At 36.1% G+C, this 16064-nt stretch overlaps 1 protein-coding gene across 17 annotated transcripts in view; it reads right to left on the bottom strand.

The window, feature by feature from the left end:
- MBNL1 (muscleblind like splicing regulator 1) overlaps positions 1–16064 on the bottom strand; it is a 206809-nt gene that overhangs the window by 110597 nt on the left and 80148 nt on the right. For 3 of the 17 annotated variants that reach the window (XM_030330378.1, XM_030330377.2, XM_030330379.1), the window contains exon 2: positions 4889–5008. The exons of 12 other annotated variants lie outside the window; for them this stretch is intronic. In XM_030330378.1, coding sequence (XP_030186238.1) covers positions 4889–4894 — 6 coding nt within the window. In that variant the 5' untranslated portion in view covers positions 4895–5008. Of the gene's footprint in view, positions 1–1425; positions 1980–4888; positions 5009–16064 lie in introns of all 17 variants that reach the window. 2 more of the 17 variants (XM_030330380.2, XM_030330381.2) reach the window with 2 other exon arrangements.

Genomic DNA, 16064 nt, shown 5'->3' with positions numbered 1-16064 from the left:
TTATAAGAATTCTAAATAAATAGAAAAAGGAAAATGTACTTCAGAATTGTACTTCAGAAAATGTACTTCAGAAGCCAACCTGAGAATAATGCAACCTCCCGGCTTGAGACTGTGCCTTATATTTTCAAAAACTATAAACTCATTATAAATGTTAAGAATTAAAGCATTACAACTGTCCTCTTCTGTTTTTACACATGAAATCAATTACCCGATTTAACGCACCAGAAAGACTTCAAGACATTCCATTCACTTATACTTTTGAGGTCTCAAGGAAATAAAACTGGGTTATTTTCAAGTGTAAATAAAATACTTTGTTGAACATCTTTTAGTTTAAAAAAAAAACAAGCATTCTAAATAGGCACTATCAAAGAGAAACCTTGCTTCAGTTTGTATGGCTATTAGTAAATACTCTTTTTCATTTTTAAAACCTCAGTTACACATTCGGTTATTGAGATGAAGGAGTTTCAATGTGACAGCTAATAGCCTTGATTCCAACTACAGGGCATCAATTAACAGATTGAGTCCACATTGAAAAGAAAACAAAGGACAAAAAAGAGATGAATGAAAAGTAAGGCCACTGAGGATCTCATACTAGAAGAGCTGTCTTAATATCACTTCACAGATTACTGCTTATGAATGGAGGCAGGGCAAAGAATAAAAGTTGTAAATAATGCTGAAGAGATAGGTGACTGTGCTGTTCACGCCAAGATGCTGCTGATCTCTCTCTCCCTCTCCCCCTGCCCCCCCCCTTCATCCAGGTTATTTACACCCATATGGAGTGATTTTTTTTTTCCCAAAAATTAGGGGCGGGGAATGATTCCCCTTTAAAAAACTGAAAATCAAGCCCTAAAAGAAGAGGAAATGCTACATTTAGAATTGACAAAGTACAATATTGTACCCTTGAAGTACCACGATCTGAACACCTCTTCTCATTCCTTTTGAATTAATTATGGCTTTAGAAATTTGAGTGTAAAGAAATTAAGGAAATAGTAATTTAATATTTCTAGTTTTAAACATTAACAGAAGTAAACAAAATACAGGCATTTGGAAACAAATAACTTCTACTTTATTTTTTACTGTTTTAACTGTTTTAATTCTCAAGATTTCTCTTACTGAATACACAATGTAGACTGTGAAAGAGAAAAGAGTGCTTCATAGATTCCAATTCAAAGAATGGAAAAAACATTTTTTTAATCTATTCAATGCCAAGTTTAATATAAATAAAATAGATTAGAAATGCTATCATACCAAATTCCCAAAAGAGGCATCTTAATACGTAGTTACCCAACCAAAGACTCATATTCTGGCTCTATCATCAAGCACAGAGATCCCCAAGGATATTCTTTAGCTATTTAGTCTACATTAAATCCATGGCTGTAGGTTTTCAGCTTCTAGAACAGCTTCCTAGAGAAATCAGAATCTTACCTTTACATATCTTCTGCAGACGTTTCTTGGTGCTTTGAAAAGTCCTGAGGTCTATGTCAAACGGCCATTCTCTTGCTCCCAGGGTCTTAGGGGCTTGGAGAAATCCCAACACCTGCTGCTACCACTGAGTGTCGATGCTAGAAAAGCTTCAGGGTTTTGACAGCAGGATCACTGAGCCACAGCCAAAGCTTGGGAAGCCTTAACAACTGAAAGCAAGTGTAGAGGGCAATGTGGTACCCAGCACGGGCTCAATTGTAGCAGCAGGGGAAGGAATACTCCCGCCCTCACAAGGGTATAGAGGCAGCCATCAGGGAACCCAGGCTCTGTCAATGGACAGGGCGGAGGAAGTGGAGACATGACCACACAGCACAAGACCCTGGGGGAACGGAACAACTAGCACAGAGCTCAGGTAGCGCTTGAAAAGAATCACCAAAATTCCCCGACAGAACACAAGAAGCAATGGCGAAATGCAACAAAATACATGGAGACAGGCCATTCTAGCATCCCATAAGAGAGCCAAAAACACAGTTGAGGGGGAGATATGGAGCTCTAGTCTAGAAAGAAAAGTAAGGAAGACATATTACAGTATGCCTACTGTGTTTGAGCTTAACAATCTAGTAAGTGACATAAAATTCCTAAATCCTGTCGTTCTAACATTCATATTAAGAAAACTCACAAATACAAAAAATCACAGGGTGCTGATTCACAAGGCAGCAGAAATTAAAAGGCAAAGCTGTCCATTATCAGAGGACAAAATGTAACCGAAGTTTAAACTGAACTTGATTTTAACTTGAGAAATAAAATTGCTTTTTAAATAAGAACAACAAATGCTTTATCAAATATACCACCTCCTATCCTGATGAGATGAGAAAGGCTGAAGGAGGAATTCAATGAGATGAGAGAAAAAGAACATGAAGAAAAAGAAGTGGACATGGAGTGTTCAGAAATTAAAAGAAGAAGGCACAGAAGAAGAGGGAGGAAGAACAGAGGAGGAAGACAGGAAAGTGTGATTAATGTGCTAGGTGTTAATGCATGGTCACATAAACCGCTCGCTAAGACTCTCCAGAAGCTGGACTTGATCATGTTCTGTTTTCCAGAGAGCTCCTTCTAGCTTGTTAACCACTTTTCACAGCTCTTCAATGATTCACAAGCCCTCAGGAGCTCATCCAAAGGAGCCCGCTGAATATTAAATATCAAAAAGGTACAAGAGACAGACCCTAGGACAATTCTGCTTCGAGGAGCTGGATAAAATCAAGTAAGGAATGAACTATAAACTCTGACAGAACTTTAATAATTCCTAATATGTGCCAAAATAAAAATAATCAGGTTAATTTAGGAGCTATCATTTTTTCAAGACTAGAAACAAATTAACCATGGGTGCCATTTTATGCTTGTTTCAGAATTAAATAAGAAGAAAATCTGCTGCTTGATGGCAGATACATGTATGCAATTCTTGACCTCACATATTGACTTACATATGTTTTTAAATTCAAGTTAGCCAAAATATTAATAATAATCTTTTACCTGGGTATCAAGTAGTTGAAATCATGTTGTTTTAGGAAAGGTTGATTTCCATGCCTCACCATATAGATATAGACACATAGTTAATAACACACACAATAAAAGCAGCTCTTGTTGGGCAAATTTACTTACATCCCCTACATCACTAAAGGTCCACCACTTTTATAAAATGAAATAATCCTTAGGCTACATAATACTAAGTACTGCCCAGGCAGCTAGTACTTTAAATTTGAGAGAATTGAGAATTTATGAGGAAAAAGGATGGAGAATCTGAATTTCCCCTTAAAAATATTTTTTATTGTATAAACAGTGCCTCTAAATTTAGATGTTGGTGTGAACTAAAACTTAATATTTTAAAACACAATATTTTCAGTTTGATAGCTTTGGATAAGGAAAGACTGAGTGAGCCATAATGGTGGAAACCAAAGGGAAGTGGACTTTAAAAAAAATGTATAGTCTGACTTTGAATAAATATAAAACATCAATTACAGTTTGTTTTTCTGACCTATGTTGTCAACCCCACTCATGAAAATCAGTTTCAACAATCTAGCCAACAATAACTAAAACAAAAAGATGTGAGCGAGTAAATGTTGCCAAATGCAAAACGGCAACATGGACTCATTTACAAAACTCTTTAGATTACATGGTATGTCAGGATTATTTTCAGTGGAAATAGAAAAATCAGTACTAGCCATTTAAAAATATATATTCTACTGCTACTGAAGTATCTTACTAAAGTAATAAGATCAAATCATCTAAACCTGTGTTTTCCCTGCTGTTAAGCATCACAAGGTGAGAAATTTTTGACAAATGTGCTCACAATTGTATCCCTGTACCTAGTTAGCCTGGAAACACAGCAGGTGCTCAATAACGATTCATTGGCTGAATGGTGGTACCACATGTGAAAAGGCACTAATCAAAAATGTGGCAGGAGGAGGGCACTTAGGAGGACCGTGATCAAGAAAATTTCTTAATAAACAGTTATCTTCCTACATGGCTTGTCAGAGCCTTTATAATGCTACTATAAATTCCTAAACTTAACTGTCTACTTTTTTTTAATGGAAAACCTATCAAACATAGATTAACTATTCTAGGAAAATTCGGCCTTCACCTTTGGAAAACTTCTTTCTATATCTTCCAATTGTTTAATGAAAGACATAGGTAAACTATTAATTGGCATATATTCATGTGTGTTCTAAATTATAAGATGGAAGAGAAATACATGTATTTTAAGTCATGTAGTAGTTTTTGGCAAAATGGGAAAAGAAAATTTTAGAGTGAGAAAAAGTGAGATACCTCACTCAAATTATTCACTTCACTAACAGAGAAACATACTCAAAGAAACTACCTTGTATTGGTACATGGATACATTAGCAATGTTAAAGACTAATCTTGTGCAACTGACTAATATAGCCAATATCTTACTAATTTGCTTACATAATTATCTTGAATTGAAAAGAATATTCCTGGCACGAATTATGCATACTAAATAATTTCTTAAGTTAAAATTCTATAGTCTACTGCTGTTAAAAAAGTAAGTGCTCATTTAGAATTGAAAGGAGGAAAACTTGCTTTCACATACTAAAAAGTCATTTTTTTTTTTTTAAGTCACTGTGGGTCAAGAGAAAAACAAGAGCAAAAATAAAATAGTGGAAATTACACTGGAAACCATGTTCCATGTACAGAGGTATCTAACAAACCTCAGGATTAGTATCTTCAAGTAGTAAAGCTGGGAACAAATAAGAACTTCATTTATGGAATGGATATAAGGTCACAGATCAGGTCACCAGTGGTAGAACTATGATTCCCCTCTAAAACAACATTCTGGTGTTCAGATTATCCGAGGCCACTTTCCAATGGGCGCCATGTCAGTCCTCGAGAGATCAGCCCTTCCCAAAAGAGATCTTTGCGAACTGGCTCCCCATTTGCCTTATTCACTCACCAGCATCCATTAGCCAACTCCATGCTTTATCTTCAATAGATAAGATACGGCTTCTTCTCGCCATGGTGCCATGAAAAGGATCCAGAAGGTTCCCCTTAAACAACATTTCCTGAGTGACTGCTGCAGCACCAAGAGTAAAGGATATGCCAGGTCAGCCACTTTTCCTTCCCAGCAGTATTAGCAGCAGCAGCAGCAGCAGAAGCAGGAGCAGACCATTTAGACCCAGCTCCTTGCAGGATGCTAGCCAAAGCACTCTTGTTTACTCTACACCTAGACAGAGTTTGCCCGTATGTTTGCACCTTTCCCAGAGTGTCAACACAGGTGTTTTCCTGTGATCATGCTTAAAAATCTGCTCCCCAAACAAGGTGATAAATACACTGTTACTATGAAATTCTAAGTTTCTAATTCTATGGAAAACATGTTCTTAAAGGTTTACTTTATTATGAGGAAGCCTTGATGAATCCTTTTAAGAATTCATTCACCCTCCTCGCTCCTAATAAGCAAGTGGATTGCCCTAAAATTTCCTGTTAATGAAAGAAAGGATGTTACTATATAAAATAAATGCCATCGTGCAATTTTGGTCCTTTCTTTCCTAATGTTCTATCTGCCTTCCTGGCATAGAATCGCTTTTTGCAAATGCTAATGTTTTCATAATCTTTACAACCCTCCCAACAGATGGGGAAATATCGGGTCTTATGCTCTTTATTTTACAGAAGGAACAATGACTTCTCTTTGCTTCTATATTTCATTCCCATTTGGATGTTACTGATAAGTTGTTTTTCCTTCCAGTACTGTTCAACTTAACGAGTGGCTAGAATACGGCTGCACAACAGAGTCAAGCAGATAACATCATTAACAAAGCATTTACTTTACTAAACTGATTTATCCAGAGCCAAAATCCTATAGATAGAAAAATCACCTAGAGATCTTTAAAAAATTTAAATAGCTCAACCAAGGGTAAGTGTAAAACAGATGATTATTTTCTTAGTAAGTAAATGCTATTTACTAAGTAAATAATACTTATAAAGTATTATCATAAAGTATAAAAGTAAAAATACTTTACTTACTAAGTAAATGCTATTTACGTATTAAGAAAATAATCATCAATTAAAGAGTCATAAATACGAGAATACAGAAGCATTGTTTTCTGCACGGTAGAGAATACAAATTCTCAGTGGCAAAAGTGAAACCCTACATTCACAGAATCTTAGTATATGTTTCTTGTCATATTACTACTTCACGTGTTCACCTCATCCTCAAAGCAATAGCAGGAACAATCACTAACACTTACTGAATGCTCCAGGAGTGCCAGGCACTGTTCTTAGTGCTTTACAAGAGTTATCCCATTTAGCCTTCTGAACCACTACAGATCAGATGTAATCACCACCCCATTTTGCAAATGAGGAAAGGGAGGCTCAGCCAGGTGCCATCACATGTTCGAAGTCACAGAGCTCTCAACTGACTTGAACCCAGGGTCGCCCAGTTCCAGAAGTGGGGCCCTTAAACAGTTTGCTAAAATCCAACATTCACTTTTGTTTTCACAGTTTTCTGTACTGCAAATGTACCTTTAATACGATAGACACTAGAACATGTTTACATAAAATTATGATTTGGTAATAGTTAACATGCATGATGGTAGATATTATGGGCCATGAAAATTCCATTAAGTCCTTGACCTGTATTATTAGGTTCACAACACCCCAAAGAGGCAGATATGCTCCCATTTAGCAGGGTACTCTGGAAGATTTAGGGGCGTAGAGTGCTAAGGAAGTTGCCAAACTCATATGACTACTATGGAACAAATGTCAACTCTGGATCCAGGGAAGGCAGCTCCTGAAGTTGTGGTTTCCCCCTTATACCTACCCTCCACTGCCTCTCAAAAGCTGATGTCATGTTATCCTTAAAGAAAGGGAGTAAGAAACGTCAGGGCTGGCCAGAACCCTGGTGGGAGGACGTTTGGCTATTTCTGTCTCTTCTGAAAAACTTAATAATGCATCAAGTACGTCAGCTCATATGATACACAAGTCCACATTCACTTCTCTTAATGGTGTTTACTAACTTAAGGAATTAAATGCAACCTGCGATTCTCACATTTTAATAAAACTCAAGGACAGGGGCACTTGGGTAGCTCAGTTAGTCGGGTGTCCAACTTCAGCTCAGGTCATGATCTCACAGTTCATGAGTTCGAGCCCCGGGTCAGGCTCTGGGCTGACAGCTCAGAGCCTGGAGCCTGCTTAAGATTCTGTGTCTCCCTTTCTCTCTGCCCCTCTCCCACTTTCTTTCTTTCTTTCTCTCTCTCTCTCTCTCTCTCTCTCTCTCTCTCTCTCTCTCTGTCAAAAATGAACAAACATCTAATTTTTTTTTTTTTTAAAAAAGGAGAGGACAAATTCAGTTGTCACATTTTTTCCCAAGTATATTTTATCTTCAGAAGCACTAACAGGGCAGTAACATTATCATCATCACAGTACTGGTCATCGTGTTTGGGGGATTACCATTGCTGGCAGCCATACTTCTATTTTATTCGCATCATTTAATTATACATTTAATTGTATGCAAGACCAAGACAATAATTGTGAGATCAGAGGAAGCTTCAGAAATCTGAGGATCATCCCTTGAGATATGGGCTGAACCAACCTTGGACCAAGGTACTTCCTTGAATATTCAGCAGCTGAAATGACCGTCTTTGAATGAGCTCTTGAGGACACAAAGCCATCTGGGTAATCGCAGACAGCTCAAATCGAGCACCTACAGTTGCAAATATAAGACTGCGAAACCAATGGAGAATATGGAAACCAATCTCTCTCTTTAATTTGGCAGCAGGCCCAACCCTCTGGACAAAGTTTGGCTAGCTTCACCTTTTTCGGCTTTAACCTAATATAAATTAGTACAAGAAACTATGAAAACTTCAGAGAGAAAATACAGTTATGGTGAAGTCATATACCCTCTGTCAGAATTTAGCCATAAGCTGTAAGAAATACAGCCATTTGGTGGCATTTAGCAAGAAGAAATTTAGGTGCCCATGTGGCACAGCCTGAGGTGATGCATTAGAGTCTATTTACTCTCGATTATTTTTGAAATCAAAAGTTTCCAAAGAAGGAAGGTAACAATTCTTTACCCAATTTCTAGACAATTATCTTCTCTGCAGAGTTCCTTGAGTGGTGGCATTATACATCGTACCCACATAAGCTTGATTCACTCTTTGGCTGACAACAAGATTTAAATTTATCTGTCTTCAATGTTAACACTAAATTAACACAAAAGTTATTCAAAAATTCTAAAAAAAAAAAACAACAACACATTCTGACATCTTTTGGATGAGGAAAACAAAGTAACCTCATAGGCTTTTACGTAAGACAGATCACAACAAATGATTTCTATGACCTTGGCACTACTAAGTGATAGACTAGGAAGATCATGACTCATTTATGCAGTCATCCAGATATCTATATATCTTCTAAATATCTATATATCTCTATCTAAAAATATATATTCAAATATCTATATATAGATATTTCTAGATATCTATAGAAAAAATACAGATATATATCTACATATAGAGATATACAGATATTTAATATTAAATATTTAGATATTTAATAGATTAGATATTTAATATTAAATATCTGTATATCTCTATCTCTAGATACATAGATACAGATATATAGATATTGAATATATATATTTTTCTGACTGTTCAAGTTATCTACTGCAGCAACAATTATTATTTCTTGCTGATGTTAATGACAGTGCAATTAAAAACAGAGAAATATAAGTTTGGGTCATTTTAAGACTTTACTTTAGAAAGATATCAAACAACAGAAGTCATATCTGTAGATGAATACATTAGCAGCTTTTTATTCATCAGCTTTTACTGGGTATACTCTCTTTTATTTAATTCCTTGAATTTGGCTTTATCTGGAAAGAAAGGGATTGATAAGCACCAACTCTAGGCCACACTTTGATCAAAACAGGTAAGGCTGCAGTGAGCTCCCCAGGTTGTCCTGAAAGTAAACAACGCACTATTACCAATTCTTAACTAACACGAAGTCAGCCAAATATAAAATGGTGACCTAAAAGTGAAAAGCTCTAATTGTGCATTACAAACCCCTGAGTCATTCTGTCCTCACAACTTTATGCTTTAAATAAACCTAAATGCTAGCTAAAGAAAATCTACAAGCAACTCAGTGTGACTTAGTGTTTCCAAACCAGGAAAAGGAAGGACTTTCAGTGTTCGAGATAACATTTGTTTCCTTTAGTCTGGAAAATAAACATTTCCTATGCAGGTTATGCCCAGGGACTGTGTGTGTGTGTGTGTGTGTGTGTGTGTGTGTGTGTGTGTGTGTGTGTAAAGACAGAAAGGGAAGAGAAAGAGAGGACGAGGAGAGAGAAACAGGAAGATTTTTTAGTAGTATTTGGTGTTCAGACAATACCAAATTTTATCCTGGAGTTAGAATTTATCTCAGCAAGTTATGTGCACATGAGCTATGAAAGAACTGGAATTTGTCATAAAATCAACAGGAAATGCTTTCCTGATTATATATCACATTTCTATTAATTCAATAATACAGGATGACATATTACATATAGTTACATAAAATAACAGAAGTCTTGGGTCTCTAAATTTGATTAATTTATCTTTATTTCAATATACATTAAGCCATTTTCTACATTTCAATAATACTACTGTATCTTTCCTAATAGAAGAATAAGCAGATTTTGTCCTGATATCGTGCTTATATAACACTAGAGAGATCTACTTTAATACATTTATGCAGTTCATTGTTTACTGGAGTTAGTAAGCAATAGCCAAGAGAAATAATTCATTTACATTTGTCAAGTATGGGTACATATGTAACCTATCAAATAACAGCTTAAGTTGTCAAGGGCATGAGTAAGAGCCTCTCCTGCACCGGTCCAACTTCTCATGTGTTAGCTGGAAATGCATCATACAAGCCTGTGTTCCATGCCTTGGGGACAAGATTATAAATTAAAAGAACAAAACACCACCTCCGTGTTAGGTATATGAGTATGTCTACTAGTTCGGTTAATCCTCATTGCACAACTTTAAGGCAGGCATATTATTGTTCCCATCTGACAGATGAGAACACTCAGAGCAGTTGGAAAATGTGCCCAGCCAAATCTGTTCCACAAATGCCCCTGCTACCTGGGCAGAAACTAGGACTAATGGGATTACACACACACACACACACACACACACACACACACACACACACACTTGTGAAGTTTACTTTCTTGTTTTCTGTTATAAGGATTGTTATATATTTTTTAAGATACATAGTGAGTTGCAATTTATATTTTTTGAGGATTTCCAGAAATAATTCTTAAAATACTCGGGAGACTGCTACTCCTTCAGTAGTCAGATAAGGAAATGTGTAAGTGAGAATTATGTCAAGCCAAATAGCACACGTATTTTAAAATGTCCAGGATGCTTTCATTTTACCCAACCCCTGAAAAGAGTAGGACATTAAGTGTGTTTTCAAAGAAATACATTTTCTTTATGCGCATTTGGCACTGCTGGCTGACCTCAGCCAAGTCAAATAGGCTAAGAAGTAAACATCATTCTTTTACTACTTTTACAGGGTTCTCTCAGTTACCAACAGAGAATGGTCCCCGTTTTTATTTTTATTTGTTCATATAAACTTTATATTGCATGATGAAATGTGACCAGTATTTTTCCTTTTTTAGGCTCCGTTTCACTCCTAAATTAGCTCCTATCTGTCTCTTAGCACTAGCACTTCCAGTTCTGCATTCCTGTTTAAAATATTTCTTCCCCCTCTCTCCACCTTTTTTTTTCCCCTCCAGAAATGACTAATCTTCCTGTTATTCTACTCTGTCAGTTTTTCCCCTGGTATTCTTTTCATGTTGCGTAACATTTACTTTTCAACAACTCCTTTTAGAATTTTACTACTGTACCCTTGATGCTAGCCTTCTGTTTTCAACAGATTAAAATAGTCAATATTTAGATATTAGCCCACTTTTTTGGGTCGGCTTTTGTGCTATACAGATTAAGCTATCTCCTCACGCCAAAAATGCAACTCTTCTTTCAATCGACATAATATAAATGCCCATTTGTTGATCTTCAAAGCTAAATTCAGTCTAATCCTCAGTTACCAGACATCACAATTAAAGGGCTTAGCTTTTTGTCTCCTTGCAAATTTCCTGATAAGTGCTAGCAAAGCAAACGTAATGCCACTTCTCTTAAAATTCTCTTGCTTCCCAGCACTTCTCCATAACATCATAAAACATGTTAGCATAGACTTACAAGCAGAATGTAAAGTTTTCCCAGCTACTGATTCTCAATTGCAAAAAGTTATTTTAATTACATGCCCAGAACTTGACTTCTACCCTAATTTTAAACAATCATAACAACTATATAGCTATATACTATCTGAACAGGAGTAGAGTTTTTATCTCAGAGAAAGCCTCTGAGAAGCGTTTTAAAATTACAATGAGTATTTAAGTAATATACCCAAAGTTTATAAACTAATATGGCATGCCTAACAAAATATTAATCATAACCTCAGATTTACATAATCCACTTTTTGGTGAATCCAATATTATATGACCTCATAGTCATAGGATCCCATAGAGAGAGCAGTACCTTACTACTCCTGTTTACACTGGCTATTCACACAAGAAAATGTTCACAAGGGTCTTAAGAAATTGTACATTCTCTAAAACCCAAAAACATCTTTAAAAAATCTGACAAAACAGACTTTAATTACAGGAGATAAATACATCCCTAAAATGTCACCTTCACTTTCTGGAAATAAAAGTCAAATAAAGTTCAAGTACATTTGCTTAAGTTAAAATAGCAGAAGAGCTTCCCATTTACTTTCAGTTTTTTTTGGGGGGGGGGGGAAATCCTCATCATTCCCTCTTCTTACTTTTTCAAACAACAAAAATTAAAATTTCCTGGCTTGTCGCATACAATGCCCTATATGGAGACATGTCATTTTTCTTTGGGTCAGCACCAACAACTTAACTTTAAACCTCTTTATTATCCCTATTTTGGACTCTACGCCCAGGAACTCTAAAGTCAGTTAAAGCATTCTTGGTTCATATTTATAATATAGGACATCAAAATATTATAGCAACCAAAACCAGATTCATACACATATTTTTCTTAATCACATCACATTATACATAGAAAATAAATCCAAACTATATAACTCTATGAAAAAGGCAGGGCTTGTGTCCATATGCCCAGTCACTCGCACAGTGCTTACCTGTCTTCCCCCCAAAAAAACATGCTCAATAAGTATCTTCTAAGTGGATAAATTCAATCATATAGAGGTATATTATGGTAAACACAAAAGGAAGGAGAAGAGACTTCCTGTCACCACAAGGGAAGGAATATTCTCAAAATGTAATAATCAACAAAAGAGGATTAAGAGAAATAACTCAAAGAATATCCCCAAGGCAAATTTTATCAAAATTTGTTAGAATACTTTGAATGTACCTATAACTATATTTGGGTCATGCATTAAGAAATTATATTCTGGAATAGATAAATAAAACTCATGCATTTTTCTCCACCTTTCTAATATAAACTGTATGACGAAGGTGCCAATCAGTTACTAAAAAAAGTTCTCTATAGAAAAATTACAGGTAATGAATGCAGCAGGAATGATAGAATGAAAAGTCATCATTTGGCAATCCCTAAAAGAAATCATGAAGCTATGCAATAATGAACAATGAGATGAAACACTAATCCAAGTCTGATAAAGAACTTTATAGGATTGGCCTAGGCTGGCCTGAACTTATCGACAGATTTTAGCATCATTAAATGTGAGTACAACAGAAATTATGCCCCTTTGGTGAGATGCAATTGAAAGTACACAGCACCATCCAGGAGGTATTCACACCAAATAATAAATAGCATTACAACTCAACTCAATGATAGCTTTAATTTCTAGTCTCCAGAAAACCAGGGAGATGGAAGAACATGGTCAACAATACACAGGGAAACAACTAGCTACATTCAGAATCTCAAATCTTCTTCAGGACAGTGACTAAAGTCTTCAACAGATAAAGGCATGGGAAGAAAAAAGGAGCAGAAACTATCACAGACTAAAAGAATGTCAAAAGACCTCATTTCCAAATGGAATGTGTAAATCTTGTTTAGATGCTCATCTGATCACTCCAACTGTAAAAATAGATCTTGCTCTGACAACAGGGGGAAATTAAACGTAACGTGGGTACTAAGTAATACAATAAAATTATTGTCAGTTTTGATAGATTTGGAAACAGCATTATATTTAAAAGAAGTTCTAATCTGTCACAGACAGATGCATACTAAAGAATTTATAGGTAAACTAATAGGATGTCCGAATTTGTTTTAAAATACATCAGGGATAAAAGGTATGTGAGAGGTAAGAAACAAAACAAAATGGGCAAAATGTTGACTGATGCACATATGGATACATGCATACAAAATGCTGATTCATACATACATAGAGGTTGCTACAATATTTTCTCTAATTTTTGTATATGTTTGAAAATTGTCATAATAATTTTTAAAAGCTAAACAAGGGGCGCCTGGGTGGCGCAGTCGGTTAAGCGTCCGACTTCAGCCAGGTCACGATCTCGCGGTCCGGGAGTTCGAGCCCCGCGTCAGGCTCTGGGCTGATGGTTCGGAGCCTGGAGCCTGTTTCCGATTCTGTGTCTCCCTCTCTCTCTGCCCCTCCCCCGTTCATGCTCTGTCTCTCTCTGTCCCAAAAATAAATAAAAAACGTTGAAAAAAATTAAAAAAAAAAAAAAAAGCTAAACAAAACAAAACTAAAACAAAACAAAACCACACCACAAACAGAAAGCAAAAGAGAGACAGTTACTACCTGGAAGAACAACTGAACTTCGTATCATATTTTTGAACCAAAGTCACAAAACCTACTTAACAAGCTAGACTTTGCTTCTAACCATCTGATCTGGCTGACCTAACAATTCATTTATATCTGTGAACATAAATATCTATATCTGTAACAGAAACACAACTGACTTAAACCTACTTACAAAAATCATCTATATCTGAAAATAAATTATAAACTTAAAAAACCTAAAAACATAGATACCATTATTAAAATGCTTTCTTGTTCACCTTCATTCCCCATGTATATGTATTACCTCTTTAACCAAGTAATAAGGTCTTTATGAGCAAAGTCCGTCTTATTTCTTCAGTCAACAATGAGTGAACATGTGTTTCTAGTTGGTGTACTACATATCCAGTATTTCACTAAACGGTAAGAACACAAAGTGGTAAGTCACAAGCAATGCGCTCAAATTGAGAGAGGGAGAGAGGTACATAATTACAATTCTTGTGCCGAAGACAGAGATGAATGGGGCATACCACAGACACAAGGAGACAGCACAATAACATGGCCAGGGCTGGGGTGAGGATAAGGTTATATGGAAAAAGTACACAAAACTATTTTAAGGGAGGAAAAAAATTCTAAGCCAAAAGACAGAAAGGACAAAAGACATTAGGTTGGAATAGCAAAAGAGGAAGTGTTTTTGCAATAGGGCACTATCACTAATACTCACCTTTACAGGCATTGGGCCTCAATCAATAACCCAGTGGACTCAACAAAATGCTAAGTATTTAGTATGGGATCAATAAATATCTATTAGTTAAGGTACAGAGAGACAAGTTCAGGTAGTATTATTGGAGTGCTCATATCATGGAGTGCCTGTGCATCAGGCATTTTGCTAATATACTGAGATAAATGTATTTCTCATTCAACCTCACATCAATCCCAAGGTAGGTACTATTATTATCCCTAACATAGACATCAGGACACTGGGACACGGAAGGCCTAAGTAACTTGCTCAGTCACTCAGTTAGCAAGTGGTATGCTGAGAAATGTTCTGAGTGTCGCAAAAAATGTGGGGAAAAATATTTGGAAATAAAATTCTACATGGTCAAATGATTTAAAGAAGAAGAGATGACACTAAAACAGTGGGTGCTGTTAAGTGTCTAAGTGGCTCTCTGGAGAGGGAAGGACCCTGAGTTGTCAATTTCCATGGTGTAAATACTCCTATCATGGCCAATTTCAAGATGCCAACATGACATCACTTAACCTGGAGTTGGAAGGAAGTCTTATGTGAGCCAGCTCCAGCATACCACTGGCCATAGCCTTCAATAAGCTATTCAGATAGAGAAATAACAGCCTGATTATATGGTCAAGAAGATAACAGGAAAATCAAAGGAAAGGTACACCTGCTATCTCTGATTACAAGACTCTGTACTTGAGTAATAGCCAATTTGTATGTGCAATTCATGAACACCTAAGGAATATAATATAATGTATGAAAGGCAATGAGGACAAACAGTAATTCATCAAGATTCCACAAGGAAACATACGTTTTCTGTGAGTGAAGAGTTGACATTTAAAAAAGTATTCTTTCTATGTGATTAATGAACTGTGATTAGTAAGTGATTTCCTGCTAAACTATTCCTCCCTCAGGTAACACATAAGAGGATTTATTTCAAACTGGAAAAGTTAAAAATGAAAATATAGTTGAAGGAAATTACTTGATGTGGGTCAGCAACAGACATTGCAACTAAAAAAAGGGAGATTACTTTTGCGTACCCTGTGTTTTATAGACTTCCTGCCATATACAAGGTGTTGAATGATACTGATCAGAAGGAAGGAGAGAAAAAAAAGCCAATAATAAAACTGGATTTATATATATGTATGTCTTATTTATATTTAAAGAATATGCAGGGTTGCCTGGGAGGCTCAGTTGGTTCAGCATCTGACTTTGGCTCAGGTCATGATCTCGTGGTTCATGAGTTCAAGTCCAGCATCGGGCTCTGTGTTGACAGCTCAGAGCCTGGAGCCTGCTTTGGATTCTGCTGCCTCTCCCCACTTGTGCTCTCTTTCTCTCTCTCTCTCTCTCTCTCTCTCTCTCTCTCGGTCACACACACACACACACACACACACAAACATTAAAAAAATTAAAGAATATGCAGATATATGTATATAAAATGGAGTTCAAATGATTAATATGTGTATATTTACACCATTGCTTTAAAAAAATTCCTTTGAGTTACTCATTTAACAATAGCATGGAATGAATAAGCATAGTTAGATGAATTTTATATGTGCATAAAAGAGAGTTAGAATTATTAATATTACCATATTGATCCTATCTC

Source organism: Lynx canadensis, chromosome C2 (assembly GCF_007474595.2).
Source record: "Lynx canadensis isolate LIC74 chromosome C2, mLynCan4.pri.v2, whole genome shotgun sequence".
Taxonomy (NCBI): domain Eukaryota; kingdom Metazoa; phylum Chordata; class Mammalia; order Carnivora; family Felidae; genus Lynx; species Lynx canadensis.
Note: the sequence above shows the minus strand (reverse complement) of the source record. Positions and strands in the feature narration are given on the sequence as shown.